The following is a 17,376-nucleotide window of genomic DNA, read 5'->3' on the forward strand; positions in this document are numbered from 1 at the left end:
TGGCGTTGTACTCTCTCTGTCTCCTTTCTGAAAGACTCCCACTGCTCTGATGTGGATTTTCCTACAAGTAGCTTATCCCAGTCCACTTTGGCCAGATCCTGCCTTATCACATTAAAATCAGCCTTCACCCAATTTAGAACCTTTATTTCCGGTCCATCTTTGTTTTTTTCCATGACTACCTTAAATCTCACCGAATTATGGTCACTGTCACCAAAAAGCTCTCCTACTGACACTTCTACCACTTGCCTGGCTACATTCCCTAGAATTAGATCTAGTACTGCCCCCTCTGTTGTAGGACTTTCTACATGCTGGCTCAGAAAGCTCTCCTGGATGCACTTTAAGAATTCCGCATCCTCTAAGTCTTCCACACTCTGACTATCCCAGTTAATATTGGGGAAGTTGAAATCCCCTACTATTATTACCCTATTATTTCTGCACTTCTCTGAGATTTGCCTACATATCTGTTCTTCTATCTCCCCTGACTGTTTTGGGGCCTATAGTACACTCCCAGCAAAGTGCTTGCCCCCTTTTTGTTTTTAAGTTCTACCCATATGGCCTCATTAGAGGAACCTGCTAAGATATCATCCCTCCTTACAGCAGTAATTGACTCCTTGATTAATATTGCGACACCCCCTCCTCTTTTACACCCCCTCTGTCTCGCCTGAAGATTCTATACCCCAGAATATTGAGCTGCCAGTCCTGCCCCTCCCTCACCCATGTCTCCGTGATAGCAACAATATCATACTCCCATGTGTTCATCAACACCTTCAATTCATCTGCCTTACTCGCAAGACTCCTTGCATTAAAATAAATGCCATCCAGCCTTGCCATACTCCCTTGTGCCGTTACATATTTGCTCTGCCTTCCAGGCTGACTTGTTTTTCCTCTATATTTGGCTGTGCATCACCCCCTACTATAGCTCCACTCTGTATCCCATCCCCCTGCCAAGTTAGTTTAAACCCCCCCCCCAACAGCACTGGCAAATCTCCCCGCAAGAATGTTGGTCCCATTCTGGTTCAGGTGTAACCCGTCCGACTTGTACAGGTCCCACCTTCCCCAGAAGCAGGCCCAGTGATCCAGGAAACTAAAGCCCTCCCTCCTGCACCAACTCTTTAGCCACGCATTCACCTGCTCTATCCTCCTATTCCTATACTCACTAGCACGTGCACCGGGAGTAATCCAGAGATTACAACCTTTGATGTCCTGCTCTTTAATCTGCTACCTAGCTCCCTAAATTCTTGCTGCAGGACCTCATCCCTCTTTCTACCCATGTCATTGGTCCCAATGTGAACCACGACCTCTGACTCTTCACCCTCCCCTTCAGAATGCCCTGCAGCCATTCAGTGACTGTCCTATGATGAGAGATTGTGTAGAATGGGCCGATACTCTCTGGAGTTTAGAAGAATGAGAGGTGATCTCATTGAAACATACAAGATTCTGAGGGGGATTGACAGGGTAGATGCTGAGAGGTTGTTTCCCCCTGGCTGGAGAGTCCAGAACTAGGGGGCATAGTCTCAGGATAAGGGGTCGGCCATTTAAGACTGAGATGATGAGGAATTTCTTCACTCAGAGGGTTGTGAATCTTTGGAATTCTCTGCCCCAGAGGGCTGTGAATGCTGAGTCTTTGAGTATGTTCAAGGCTGAGATTGATAGTTTTTTGGACTCGAGGGGAATCCAGGGATATGGAGATCGGGCGGGAAAGTGGAGTTGAGGTCGATGATCAGCCATGATCTTATTGAATGGCGGAGCAGGCTCGAGGGGCTGAATGACCGACTCCTGCTGACAGTGTAGGGCGATGTACTGGACTGTATACAACAATGTGTGTTGATTGTGTGTTGCAGGAGTGTGTGAACCCATGCTGTAACGCCAATAACTGTACGCTGAAGGCAGGCGCTGAGTGTGCTCACGGAGTTTGCTGCAAGAACTGTAAGGTATGAGAATCAGTCATTCAGCAACAACACTGCCCTAGCCAGAGCGCGGCGGAGCGGCGAGACTGGAAATCCTGGTGTGAGGGGGGAAAGATCTGCCCAGCCCCAGTCTGGGTGTCCAACAGACACTGACCCACCCGGAGAGTGGATCCGATCCGGACCGTGTGATCCTGAGAGTGGATCAGATCCAGACCCTGTGATCCTGAGAGTGGATCCGATCCGGACCCGGTGATCCTGAGAGTGGATCAGATCCGGACCCTGTGATCCTGAGAGTGGATCCGATCCGGACCGTGTGAACCTGAGAGTGGATCAGATCCGGACCGTGTGATCCTGATAGTGGATCAGATCTGGACTGTGTGATCCTGATAGTGGATCAGATCCGGACCGTGTGATCCTGATAGTGGATCAGATCCAGACCGTGTGATCCTGAGAGTGGATCAGATCCAGACCGTGTGAGCCTGAGAGTGGATCCGATCCGGACCGTGTGATCCTGATAGTGGATCAGATCCGGACCCTGTGATCCTGAGAGTGGATCCGATCCAGACCCTGTGATCCTGAGAGTGGATCCGATCCGGACCGTGTGATCCTGATAGTGGATCAGATCTGGACCGTGTGATCCTGAGAGTGGATCCGATCCGGACCGTGTGATCCTGAGAGTGGATCCGATCCGGACCCTGTGATCCTGAGAGTGGATCCGATCCGGACCGTGTGATCCTGAGAGTGGATCCGATCCGGACCGTGTGATCCTGAGAGTGGATCCGATCCGGACCGTGTGATCCTGAGAGTGGATCCGATCCGGACCCTGTGATCCTGAGAGTGGATCCGATCCGGACCATGTGATCCTGAGAGTGGATCCGATCCGGACCGTGTGATCGTGAGAGTGGATCCGATCCGGACCATGTGATCGTGAGAGTGGATCCTATCCGGACCCTGTGATCCTGAGAGTGGATCCGATCCTGACCGTCTGATCCTGAGAGTGGATCCGATCCGGACGGTGTGATCCTGAGAGTGGATCCGATCCGGACCCTGTGATCCTGAGAGTGGATCCGATCCGGACCGTGTGATCCTGAGAGTGGATCCGATCCGGACCCTGTGATCCTGAGAGTGGATCCGATCTGGACCGTGTGATCCTGAGAGTGGATCCGATCCAGACCCTGTGATCCTGAGAGTGGATCCGATCCGGACCGTGTGATCCTGAGAGTGGATCCGATCCGGACCGTGTGATCCTGAGAGTGGATCCGATCCGGACCGTGTGATCCCGAGAGTGGATCCGATCCGGACCGTGTGATCCTGAGAGTGGATCCGATCCGGACCGTGTGATCCCGAGAGTGGATCCGATCCGGACCCTGTGATCCTGAGAGTGGATCCGATCCTGACCGTCTGATCCTGAGAGTGGATCCGATCCGGACGGTGTGATCCTGAGAGTGGATCCGATCCGGACCGTGTGATCCTGAGAGTGGATCCGATCCGGACCCTGTGATCCTGAGAGTGGATCCGATCTGGACCGTGTGATCCTGAGAGTGGATCCGATCCAGACCCTGTGATCCTGAGAGTGGATCCGATCCGGACCGTGTGATCCTGAGAGTGGATCCGATCCGGACCGTGTGATCCTGAGAGTGGATGCGATCCGGACCGTGTGATCCTGAGAGTGGATCCGATCCGGACCGTGTGATCCCGAGAGTGGATCCGATCCGGACCGTGTGATCCCGAGAGTGGATCCGATCCGGACCGCGTGATCCTGAGAGTGGATCCGATCCGGACCCTGTGTTCCTGAGAGTGGATCCGATCCGGACCGAGAGATCCTGATAGTGGATCAGATCCGGACCTTGTGATCCTGATAGTGGATCAGATCCAGACTGAGAGATCCCGATAGTGGATCAGATCCGGACCATGTGATCCCAAGAGTGGATCCGATCCAGACCGTGTGATCTCCATAGTGGATCAGATCTGGACCGCGTGTTCCCGATAGTGGATCAGATCCGGACCGTGTGATCCCGATAGTGGATCAGATCTGGACCATGTGATCCAGATAGTGGATCCGATCCGGACCGTGTGATCCCGATAGTGGATCAGATCTGGACCATGTGATCCAGATAGTGGATCCGATCCAGACCGTGTGATCCCGATAGTGGATCCGATCCGGACCGTGTGATCCTGATAGTGGATCCGATCCAGACCGTGTGATCCTGATAGTGGATCAGATCCGGACCGTGTGATCCTGAGAGTGGATCCGATCCAGACCATGTGATCCTGATAGTGGATCGGATCCGGACCGTGTGATCCTGATAGTGGATTGGATCCGGACCATGTGATCCTGATAGTGGATCAGATCCGGACCGTGTGATCCTGAGAGTGGATCCGATCCAGACAGTGTGATCCTGATAGGGAATCTGATCTATACCGTGTGATCCTGATAGGGAATCAGATCCAGACTGGTTTTTGGCACAGGAATTTCCAGTCTATTACAGGTTGTTGGTTTTGCGTAGGAATAGTAAAGGGAATGTCTGATCGCCTGATCTGTTGTGGCCCCTCCTACAGTTAAAGGTGGCCGGGACAGTGTGTCGAAATGCTGCTGGATTATGTGACCTGCCAGAATACTGCACGGGGGCCTCAGCGTACTGTCCCTTTAATGTTTACCGAGTGGATGGATCAGGCTGTGACTCCGGGCGTGCGTACTGCTTCACAGGGATGTGTCAGTCTCACCTCCAGCAGTGTGAGCAGCTCTGGGGGCAAGGTAGGAACTTCAATGGAATATATTACAAGACCGTATTGCAGTGTGTGGGACAGTGTTACAGGACCGTATCGCAGTGCTGTGGGACAGTATTACAGGACTGTATCGCAGTGCTGGGGGACAGTATTACAGGACCATATTGCAGTGTGTGGGACAGTATTACAGGACCGTATCGCAGTGCTGGGGGACAGTATTACAGGACCGTATCGCAGTGTGTGGGACAGTATTACAGGACCGTATGTCAGTGCTGTGGGACAGTATTACAGGACCGTATCGCAGTGCTGTGGGACAGTATTACAGGACCGTATCGCAGTGCTGTGGGACAGTATTATAGGACCGTATCGCAGTGTGTGGGACAGTATTACAGGACCGTATGTCAGTGCTGTGGGACAGTATTACAGGACCGTATGTCAGTGCTGTGGGACAGTATTACAGGACCGTATCGCAGTGCTGTGGGACAGTATTACAGGACCGTATCGCAGTGCTGTGGGACAGTATTACAGGACCGTATCGCAGTGTGTGGGACAGTATTACAGGACCATATGTCAGTGCTGTGGGACAGTATTACAGGACCGTATCGCAGTGCTGTGGGACAGTATTACAGGACCGTATCGCAGTGTGTGGGACAGTATCACAGGACCGTATCGCAGTGCTGTGGGACAGTATTACAGGACCGTATCGCAGTGCTGTGGGACAGTATTACAGGACCGTATCGCAGTGCTGTGGGACAGTATTACAGGACCGTATCGCAGTGTGTGGGACAGTATTACAGGACCGTATCGCAGTGTGTGGGACACCATCATCAAGTTTGCAGATGACACCACGGTAGTAGGCCAGATCACCAACAACGATGAGTCAGCCTACAGGGAGGAGGTCCAGCATCTCGTGAAGTGGTGCGCCGACAACAACCTGGCCCTTAACACCAAGAAAACAAAGGAAATAATCGTCGACTTCAGGAAGTCCAAAGGCGGAAGTCACACCCACATCCACATCAATGGGGCGGAGGTGGAAAGGGTGGCCAGCTTTAAGTTCCTCGGAGTCCACATCACGGAAGACCTCTCCTGGTCCCTCAACACCTCCTCTCTGGTGAAGAAGGCCCAGCAGCGCCTATATTTCCTGAGGAGGCTGAAGGGATGTAGTCTGTCACCCCCGATCCTCTCTAATTTCTACCGCTGCACTATAGAGAGCATCCTGACAAACTGTATCACGGTATGGTACGGCAGCTGTAGCTCCCATGACCGGAAAGCCCTGCAGCGGGTAGTCAAAACTGCCCAACGCATTACCGGCACCCGGCTACCGACCATAGAACATATATATCAGAAACGCTGCCTACGGAGGGCACGGTCCATCATCAAAGACCCTATCCACCCCAGCCACAGTCTGTTCGCCCTCCTACCATCGGGAAGACGCTACAGATGCATTCGCACCCGTACGACCAGATTTAGGAACAGCTTCTTTCCCAGGGCTGTCATCCTACTGAACTCCACAAATAAACACTAAAGCCTGCACATCTGCCGATGCACTTTATTATGGTCATATTTATGCTAATATATATGTACAAATGTATGTTGAAATGTTTAAGTGTCCTAATCCAAATTGTACACTCTCGGGAGCCGCAAGCCTACATTTCGTTGTACTGCACTTGTGCACTAACAATGACAATAAAAGTTGATTTGATTTGATTTGATTTGAGTATTACAGGACTGTACCTCAGTGCTGTGGGACAGTATTACAGGACCGTATCGCAGTGCTGTGGGACAGTATTACAGGACCATATCGCAGTGCTGTGGGACAGTATTACGATACAGTATTACAGGACCGTATCGCAGTGCTGGGGGACAGTATTACAGGACCGTACGTCAGTGCTGTGGGACAGTATTACAGGACCATATCGCAGTGCTGTGGGACAGTATTACAGGACCGTATCGCAGTGCTGTGGGACAGTATTACAGGACCGTATGTCAGTGCTGTGGGACAGTATTACAGGACCATATCGCAGTGCTGTGGGACAGTATTACAGGACCGTCCGTCAGTGCTGTGGGACAGTATTACAGGACCATATGGCAGTGCTGTGGGACAGTATTACGATACAGTATTACAGGACCGTCCGTCAGTGCTGTGGGACAGTATTACAGGACCGTATCGCAGTGCTGTGGGACAGTATTACAGGACCGTCCGTCAGTGCTGTGGGACAGTATTACAGGACCATATGGCAGTGCTGTGGGACAGTATTACAGGACCATATGGCAGTGCTGTGGGACAGTATTACAGGACCATATGTCAGTGCTGTGGGACAGTATTACAGGACCGTCCGTCAGTGCTGTGGGACAGTATTACAGGACCATCCGTCAGTGCTGTGGGACAGTATTACAGGACCGTATCGCAGTGCTGTGGGACAGTATTACAGGACCGTCCGTCAGTGCTGTGGGACAGTATTACAGGACCATATGTCAGTGCTGTGGGACAGTATTACAGGACCGTCCGTCAGTGCTGTGGGACAGTATTACAGGACCGTATCGCAGTGCTGTGGGACAGTATTACAGGACCGTCCGTCAGTGCTGTGGGACAGTATTACAGGACCATATGTCAGTGCTGTGGGACAGTATTACAGGACCATATGGCAGTGCTGTGGGACAGTATTACAGGACCATATGTCAGTGCTGTGGGACAGGATTACAGGACCGTCCGTCAGTGCTGTGGGACAGTATTACAGGACCGTCCGTCAGTGCTGTGGGACAGTATTACAGGACCATATCGCAGTGCTGTGGGACAGTATTACAGGACCATATGGCAGTGCTGTGGGACAGTATTACAGGACCGTCCGTCAGTGCTGTGGGACAGTATTACAGGACCATATGTCAGTGCTGTGGGACAGTATTACAGGACCGTATGTCAGTGCTGTGGGACAGTATTACATAGAAACATAGAAGATAGGAGCAGGAGTAGGCCATTCGGCCCCTCGAGCCTGCTCCGCCATTCGATGAGATCATGGCTGATCATCCAAACTCAGTACCCCGTACCTGCCTTCTCCCCATATCCCTTGATACCTTTAGCTCTAAGAAATATATCTAACTCCTTCTTGAATATATTTAAAGACTTGGCCTCAACCTCCTTCTGTGGTAGAGAATTCCACAGGTTCACCACTCTCTGGGTGAAGAAATTCCTCCTCATCTCTGTCCTAAATGGCTTACCCCTTATCCTTAGACTATGACCCCTGGTTCTGGACTCTCCGACCATCGGGAACATTCTACCTGCATCTAGTTTGTCCAGACCTGTCAGAATTTTATAAGTTTCGATGAGATCCCCTCTCATTCTTCTAAACTCCAGCGAGTATAATCCCAATCGACCCAATCTCTCCTCATACGTCATTCCTGCCATCCCAGGGATCAGCCTTGTGAATCTTCGCTGAACTCCTTCCATGGCAAGAACATCCTTCCTCAGATAAGGTGACCAAAACTGCACACAGTACTCAAGGTGTGGTCTCACCAAGGCCCTGTACAACTGCAGCAGGACATCCTTGCTCCTGTACTCAAACCCTTTCGCTATGAAGGCCAACATACCATTTGCCTTCTTCACCGCCTGCTGCACCTGCATGCTTACCTTCAGTGACTGGTGCACAAGGACACCCAGGTCTCGTTGCACTTCCCCTTCTCCCAATCTATTGCCATTCTGATAATAGTCTGCCTTTCTGTTTTTGACACCAAAGTGGATAACCTCGCATTTATCCACGTTATATTGCATCTGCCACGCTTCTGCCCATTCACCCAACCTGTCCAAATCATCCTGGAGTTTCTCGGTATCCTCCTCGCAGTACACACACCCGCCCAGCTTTGTGTCGTCTGCAAACTTGGAGATATTACATCTAGTTCCCTTATCTAGATCATTAATGTATATTGTGAATAGCTGGGGTCCAAGGACCGATCCCTGCGGTACCCCACTAGTCACTGCCTGCCACTCGGAAAAAGACCCGTTTATTCCAACTCTTTGCTTTCTGTCCGCCAACCAGTTCTCTATCCAAGTCAATACCTTGCCCCCAATCCCATGTGCCTTAACTTTACACGCTAATCTCTTATGCGGGACCTTATCGAAAGCCTTTTGAAAGTCCAAATACACCACATCTACTGGTTCTCCCTTACCTATTTTCCCAGTTACATCCTCAAAAAATTCCAGTAGATTAGTCAAGCATGATTTACGTTTTGTAAATCCATGTTGACTTTGTCCGATCCTGTCACTGTTTTCCAAGTGCTCTGCTATTACATCCTTTATAATGGACTCTAGCACTTTCCCCACTACCGATGTCAGGCTTTCCGGTCTGTAATTCCCCGCTTTCTCTCTACCACCCTTTTTGAATAGTGGGGTAACATTAGCTACCCTCCAATCCATGGGTATTGTTCCAGATTCCATCGAATGTTGGAAGATGATCAGCAATGCATCTACTATTTCTAGGACCGTATCGCAGTGCTGTGGGACAGTATTACAGGACCGTACGTCAGTGCTGTGGAACAGTATTACAGGACCGTATGTCAGTGCTGTGGGACAGTATTACAGGACTGTATCGCAGTGCTGTGGGACAGTATTACAGGACAGTATGTCAGTGCTGTGGGACAGTATTACAGGACCGTACGTCAGTGCTGTGGGACAGTATTACAGGACCGTATGTCAGTGCTGTGGGACAATATTACAGGACCGTATGTCAGTGCTGTGGGACAGTATTACAGGACTGTGTGTCAGTGCTGTGGGACAGTATTACAGGACCGTATGTCAGTGCTGTGGGACAGTATTACAGGACCGTATGTCAGTGCTGTGGGACAGTATTACAGGACAGTATTACAGGACTGTATGTCAGTGCTGTGGGACAGTATTACAGGACCGTATGTCAGTGCTGTGGGACAGTATTACAGGACCGTATGTCAGTGCTGTGGGACAGTATTACAGGACCGTATGTCAGTGCTGTGGGACAGTATTACAGGACCGTGTGTCAGTGCTGGGGGACAGTATTACAGGTCCGTACGTCAGTGCTGTGGGACAGTATTACAGGACCGTATGTCAGTGCTGTGGGACAGTATTACAGGACCGTATGTCAGTGCTGTGGGACAGTATTACAGGACCGTATGTCAGTGCTGTGGGACAGTATTACAGGACCGTATGTCAGTGCTGTGGGACAGTATTACAGGACCGTATGTCAGTGCTGGGGGACAGTATTACAGGTCCGCACGTCAGTGCTGTGGGACAGTATTACAGGACCGTATGTCAGTGCTGTGGGACAGTATTACAGGACCGTATGTCAGTGCTGTGGGACAGTATTACAGGACCGTATGTCAGTGCTGGGGGACAGTATTACAGGTCCGTACGTCAGTGCTGTGGGACAGTATTACAGGACCGTATCGCAGTGCGTGAAACAGTATTACAGGACCGTATGTCAGTGCTGTGGGACAGTATTACAGGACCGTACGTCAGTGCTGTGGGACAGTATTACAGGACCGTATCACAGTGCGTGGGACAGTATTACAGGACCGTATCGCAGTGCGTGGGACAGTATTACAGGACCGTATCACAGTGCGTGGGACAGTATTTCAGGACCGTATCGCAGTGCGTGGGACAGTATTACAGGACCGTATGTCAGTGCTGTGGGACAGTATTACAGGACCGGATCGCAGTGCAGTGGGACAGTATTACAGGACCGTATGTCAGTGCTGTAGGACAGTATTACAGGACCGTATGTCAGTGCTGGGGGACAGTATTACAGGTCCGTACGTCAGTGCTGTGGGACAGTATTACAGGACCATACTTCAGTGTTGTGGGACAGTATTACAGGTCCGCACGTCAGTGCTGTGGGACAGTATTACAGGCCCGTATGTCAGTGCTGTGTGACAGTATTACAGGACCGTATGTCAGTGCTGGGGGACAGTATTACAGGACCGTACGTCAGTGCTGTGGGACAGTATTACAGGACCGTACGTCAGTGCTGTGGGACAGTATTACAGGACCATACTTCAGTGCTGTGTGACAGTATTACAGGACCGTACGCCAGTGCTGTGGGACAGTATTACAGGACCGTATGTCAGTGCTGTGGGACAGTATTACAGGACCGTATCGCAGTGCTGTGGGACAGTATTACAGGACCGTACGCCAGTGCTGTGGGACAGTATTACAGGACTGTATGTCAGTGCTGTGGGACAGTATTACAGGACCGTATCGCAGTGCTGTGGGACAGTATTACAGGTCCGTACGTCAGTGCTGTGGGACAGTATTACAGGACCGTACGTCAGTGCTGTGGGACAGTATTACAGGACCGTATGTCAGTGCTGTGGGACAGTATTACATAGAAACATAGAAGATAGGAGCAGGAGTAGGCCATTCGGCCCCTCGAGCCTGCTCCGCCATTCGATGAGATCATGGCTGATCATCCAAACTCAGTACCCCGTACCTGCCTTCTCCCCATATCCCTTGATACCTTTAGCTCTAAGAAATATATCTAACTCCTTCTTGAATATATTTAAAGACTTGGCCTCAACCTCCTTCTGTGGTAGAGAATTCCACAGGTTCACCACTCTCTGGGTGAAGAAATTCCTCCTCATCTCTGTCCTAAATGGCTTACCCCTTATCCTTAGACTATGACCCCTGGTTCTGGACTCTCCGACCATCGGGAACATTCTACCTGCATCTAGTTTGTCCAGACCTGTCAGAATTTTATAAGTTTCGATGAGATCCCCTCTCATTCTTCTAAACTCCAGCGAGTATAATCCCAATCGACCCAATCTCTCCTCATACGTCATTCCTGCCATCCCAGGGATCAGCCTTGTGAATCTTCGCTGAACTCCTTCCATGGCAAGAACATCCTTCCTCAGATAAGGTGACCAAAACTGCACACAGTACTCAAGGTGTGGTCTCACCAAGGCCCTGTACAACTGCAGCAGGACATCCTTGCTCCTGTACTCAAACCCTTTCGCTATGAAGGCCAACATACCATTTGCCTTCTTCACCGCCTGCTGCACCTGCATGCTTACCTTCAGTGACTGGTGCACAAGGACACCCAGGTCTCGTTGCACTTCCCCTTCTCCCAATCTATTGCCATTCCGATAATAGTCTGCCTTTCTGTTTTTGACACCAAAGTGGATAACCTCGCATTTATCCACGTCATATTGCATCTGCCACGCTTCTGCCCATTCACCCAACCTGTCCAAATCATCCTGGAGTTTCTCGGTATCCTCCTCGCAGTACACACACCCGCCCAGCTTTGTGTCATCTGCAAACTTGGAGATATTACATCTAGTTCCCTTATCTAGATCATTAATGTATATTGTGAATAGCTGGGGTCCAAGGACCGATCCCTGCGGTACCCCACTAGTCACTGCCTGCCACTCGGAAAAAGACCCGTTAATTCCTACTCTCTGCTTTCTGTCCGCCAACCAGTTCTCTATCCAAGTCAATACCTTGCCCCCAATCCCATGTGCCTTAACTTTACACGCTAATCTCTTATGCGGGACCTTATCGAAAGCCTTTTGAAAGTCCAAATACACCACATCTACTGGTTCTCCCTTATCTATTTTCCCAGTTACATCCTCAAAAAATTCCAGTAGATTAGTCAAGCATGATTTACGTTTTGTAAATCCATGTTGACTTTGTCCGATCCTGTCACTGTTTTCCAAGTGCTTAGCTATTACATCCTTTATAATGGACTCTAGCACTTTCCCCACTACCGATGTCAGGCTTTCCGGTCTGTAATTCCCCGCTTTCTCTCTACCACCCTTTTTGAATAGTGGGGTAACATTAGCTACCCTCCAATCCATGGGTATTGTTCCAGATTCCATCGAATGTTGGAAGATGATCAGCAATGCATCTACTATTTCTAGGACCGTATCGCAGTGCTGTGGGACAGTATTACAGGACCGTACGTCAGTGCTGTGGAACAGTATTACAGGACCGTATGTCAGTGCTGTGGGACAGTATTACAGGACTGTATCGCAGTGCTGTGGGACAGTATTACAGGACAGTATGTCAGTGCTGTGGGACAGTATTACAGGACCGTACGTCAGTGCTGTGGGACAGTATTACAGGACCGTATGTCAGTGCTGTGGGACAATATTACAGGACCGTATGTCAGTGCTGTGGGACAGTATTACAGGACCGTGTGTCAGTGCTGTGGGACAGTATTACAGGACCGTATGTCAGTGCTGTGGGACAGTATTACAGGACCGTATGTCAGTGCTGTGGGACAGTATTACAGGACAGTATTACAGGACTGTATGTCAGTGCTGTGGGACAGTATTACAGGACCGTATGTCAGTGCTGTGGGACAGTATTACAGGACCGTATGTCAGTGCTGTGGGACAGTATTACAGGACCGTATGTCAGTGCTGTGGGACAGTATTACAGGACCGTGTGTCAGTGCTGGGGGACAGTATTACAGGTCCGTACGTCAGTGCTGTGGGACAGTATTACAGGACCGTATGTCAGTGCTGTGGGACAGTATTACAGGACCGTATGTCAGTGCTGTGGGACAGTATTACAGGACCGTATGTCAGTGCTGTGGGACAGTATTACAGGACAGTATTACAGGACTGTATGTCAGTGCTGTGGGACAGTATTACAGGACCGTATGTCAGTGCTGTGGGACAGTATTACAGGACCGTATGTCAGTGCTGTGGGACAGTATTACAGGACCGTATGTCAGTGCTGTGGGACAGTATTACAGGACCGTGTGTCAGTGCTGGGGGACAGTATTACAGGACCGTATGTCAGTGCTGTGGGACAGTATTACAGGACCGTATGTCAGTGCTGGGGGACAGTATTACAGGTCCGTACGTCAGTGCTGTGGGACAGTATTACAGGACCGTATCGCAGTGCGTGAAACAGTATTACAGGACCGTATGTCAGTGCTGTGGGACAGTATTACAGGACCATACTTCAGTGCTGTGTGACAGTATTACAAGACCGTACGCCAGTGCTGTGGGACAGTATTACAGGACCGTATCGCAGTGCTGTGGGACAGTATTACAGGACCGTATCACAGTGCGTGGGACAGTATTTCAGGACCGTATCGCAGTGCGTGGGACAGTATTACAGGTCCGTATGTCAGTGCTGTGGGACAGTATTACAGGACCGGATCGCAGTGCAGTGGGACAGTATTACAGGACCGTATGTCAGTGCTGTGGGACAGTATTACAGGACCGTACGTCAGTGCTGTGGGACAGTATTACAGGACCGTATCACAGTGTGTGGGACAGTATTACAGGACCGTATCGCAGTGCGTGGGACAGTATTACAGGACCGTATCACAGTGCGTGGGACAGTATTTCAGGACCGTATCGCAGTGCGTGGGACAGTATTACAGGACCGTATGTCAGTGCTGTGGGACAGTATTACAGGACCGGATCGCAGTGCAGTGGGACAGTATTACAGGACCGTATGTCAGTGCTGTGGGACAGTATTACAGGACCGTATGTCAGTGCTGGGGGACAGTATTACAGGTCCGTACGTCAGTGCTGTGGGACAGTATTACAGGACCATACTTCAGTGTTGTGGGACAGTATTACAGGTCCGCACGTCAGTGCTGTGGGACAGTATTACAGGACCGTACGTCAGTGCTGTGTGACAGTATTACAGGACCGTATGTCAGTGCTGGGGGACAGTATTACAGGACCGTACGTCAGTGCTGTGGGACAGTATTACAGGACCGTACGTCAGTGCTGTGTGACAGTATTACAGGACCGTATGTCAGTGCTGCGGGACAGTATTACAGGTCCGTACGTCAGTGCTGTGGGACAGTATTACAGGACCGTACGTCAGTGCTGTGGGACAGTATTACAGGACCATACTTCAGTGCTGTGTGACAGTATTACAAGACCGTATGCCAGTGCTGTGGGACAGTATTACAGGACCGTATGTCAGTGCTGTGGGACAGTATTACAGGACCGTATCGCAGTGCTGTGGGACAGTATTACAGGACCGTATCGCAGTGCTGTGGGACAGTATTACAGGACCGTACGTCAGTGCTGTGGGACAGTATTACAGGACCGTACGTCAGTGCTGTGTGACAGTATTACAGGACCGTACGCCAGTGCTGTGGGACAGTATTACAGGACCGTATGTCAGTGCTGTGGGACAGTATTACAGGACCGTATCGCAGTGTGTGGGACAGTATTACAGGACCATACGTCAGTGCAGTGGGACAGTATTACAGGACCGTATCGCAGTGCTGTGGGACAGTATTACAGGACCGTATGTCAGTGCTGTGGGACAGTATTACAGGACTGTAGCTTTTATTTAATTCATTCATGGGATGTATGCATCGCTTGCAAGGCCCGCATTTATTGCCCATCCCTAATTGAGAAGGTGGTGGACCGAGAAGGAGTTGGCAGCGAGGAGGCAGATAGAGATCCGGCGAATTCCAAAAGAACAGCCAAAAGCAAGGCGCGACGTCACAGGACTGCAGGTAGGTGATTGGTTGGTGAGTATTAGCGTTTATTTGTCTGTAACTTAACTAGATAAACTAATTAATATATCTATAAATAATCGGTTGAATTAAGACTTTAAGGAAGAGAGCAAGAGAAGTGGCCGGAGATAACGGGAGGCCTGACATTTAAGACTCTTGGGCCTAGAAATTAGCCTCTTTATCGCCTCCGGGGGCGCTAACGGGGCGCTGAACGCTTCCCGCCCGGGCGCGGCCCGAAGGTCGAGTCCCGCCATAGTGGGCGGGTGGGAGGTTTGCGGCGGCGGTATGGCGTCGCGCCCCGAGCTCCTTCGCCCGGAGATCGTGAAGACATCGCCGTGCAAATCACCCGGGCCCGAACTTTGGCTCCGCCCCCTGCAGCATCGCCAGGTTTGACTCCGACAGCTGCAGGGGGCGTTGATCAGGCGCTTCGGGGGCAAAGGTGATCGAGGTAAGAGAAAAATATTGTGAAATGCTCTTTGTTTGTTTCTCATTTCTCTTCGCCGGCGATCGATCAGCCCGGCACTCTGCTGCAGTGCATCGGGCTGATCGGGGCCGATCGCGGCTGCCGTCGCGGACCAGGTAAGTTTTGCTGTTGCAACGATGGCCCTTCCCTTTAAGGGAGGGAAGGAGCGTCTAACACGGCAGCGCTGCACGGCCCAGTGTACAGCACGGCCCAGTGTACAGAGCAGCACGGCCCAGTGTACAGCACGGCCCAGTGTACAGTGCAGCACGGCCCAGTGTACAGTGCAGCACGGCCCAGTGTACAGAGCAGCACGGTCCAGTGTACAGCACGGCCCAGTGTACAGAGTGGCACGGCCCAGTGTACAGAGCAGCACGGCCCAGTGTACAGCACGGCCCAGTGTACAGAGCAGCACGGCCCAGTGTACAGCACGGCCCAGTGTACAGCACGGCCCAGTGTACAGAGCTGCACGGCCCAGTGTACAGCACGGCCCAGTGTACCGAGCAGCACGGCCCAGTGTACAGAGCAGCACGGCCCAGTGTACCGAGCAGCACGGCCCAGTGTACCGAGCAGCACGGCCCAGTGTACAGAGCTGCACGGCCCAGTGTACAGCACGGCCCAGTGTACAGAGCAGCACGGCCCAGTGTACAGCACGGCCCAGTGTACAGAGCAGCACGGCCCAGTGTACAGCACGGCCCAGTGTACAGAGCTGCACGGCCCAGTGTACAGCACGGCTCAGTGTACAGAGCTGCACGGCCCAGTGTACAGAGCTGCACGGCCCAGTGTACAGAGCGGCACGGCCCAGTGTACAGAGCTGCACGGCCCAGTGTACAGAGCTGCACGGCCCAGTGTACAGCACGGCCCAGTGTACAGAGCAGCACGGCCCAGTGTACAGAGCGGCACGGCCCAGTGTACAGAGCTGCACGGCCCAGTGTACAGCACGGCCCAGTGTACAGAGCTGCACGGCCCAGTGTACAGTGCTGCACGGCCCAGTGTTCGGAGCTGCACGGCCCAGTGTACGGAGCTGCACGGCCCAGTGTACAGAGCTGCACGGCCCAGTGTACAGAGCTGCACGGCCCAGTGTACAGAGCTGCACGGCCCAGTGTACGGAGCTGCACGGCCCAGTGTACAGAGCTGCACGGCCCAGTGTACGGAGCTGCACGGCCCAGTGTACAGAGCTGCACGGCCCAGTGTACAGAGCTGCACGGCCCAGTGTACAGAGCTGCACGGCCCAGTGTACGGAGCTGCACGGCCCAGTGTACAGAGCTGCACGGCCCAGTGTACGGAGCTGCACGGCCCAGTGTACAGCACGGCCCAGTGTACAGAGCTGCACGGCCCAGTGTACGGAGCTGCACGGCCCAGTGTACAGCACGGCCCAGTGTACAGAGCTGCACGGCCCAGTGTACGGAGCTGCACGGCCCAGTGTACGGAGCTGCACGGCCCAGTGTACGGAGCTGCACGGCCCAGTGTACGGAGCTGCACGGCCCAGTGTACGGAGCTGCACGGCCCAGTGTACGGAGCTGCACGGCCCAGTGTACGGAGTGGCCCAGTGTACAGTGCTGCACGGCCCAGTGTACAGAGCTGCTCACCTACCACCCCTCCTGCTGTGCTCCAGGAAGGAGGTGTTGTGTTTGATTTAGCTCTCCACTTCCTGCAGCGCAAAAGTTAGTTAATAGTCGAATAAAGAGGTATGGCAGGGACCCTCAGTCCAGTGGAGTGCACATCCTGTGCCATGTGGGAACTCCTGGACACCTCCCGTGGTCTGGACGACCACATGTGCGGGAAGTGTCGCCAGCTACAGCAGCTCAAGCACCGGGGTACG

At 51.9% G+C, this 17,376-nt stretch overlaps 1 protein-coding gene across 1 annotated transcript in view; it reads left to right on the forward strand.

Annotated features, from left to right (window-relative positions):
- adam19a (ADAM metallopeptidase domain 19a) overlaps nt 1–17,376 on the forward strand; it is a 279,529-nt gene that overhangs the window by 194,859 nt on the left and 67,294 nt on the right. The window contains exons 14-15 of the mRNA XM_085967554.1: nt 1,842–1,931; nt 4,467–4,662. Of these exons, the coding sequence (XP_085823680.1) occupies nt 1,842–1,931; nt 4,467–4,662 (286 nt within the window). The remainder of the gene's footprint in view (nt 1–1,841; nt 1,932–4,466; nt 4,663–17,376) is intronic.

Source organism: Somniosus microcephalus, chromosome 2 (genome assembly GCF_052327205.1).
Source record: "Somniosus microcephalus isolate GS21.2 chromosome 2, FLI_Smic_1.0, whole genome shotgun sequence".
NCBI classification, from domain to species: domain Eukaryota; kingdom Metazoa; phylum Chordata; class Chondrichthyes; order Squaliformes; family Somniosidae; genus Somniosus; species Somniosus microcephalus.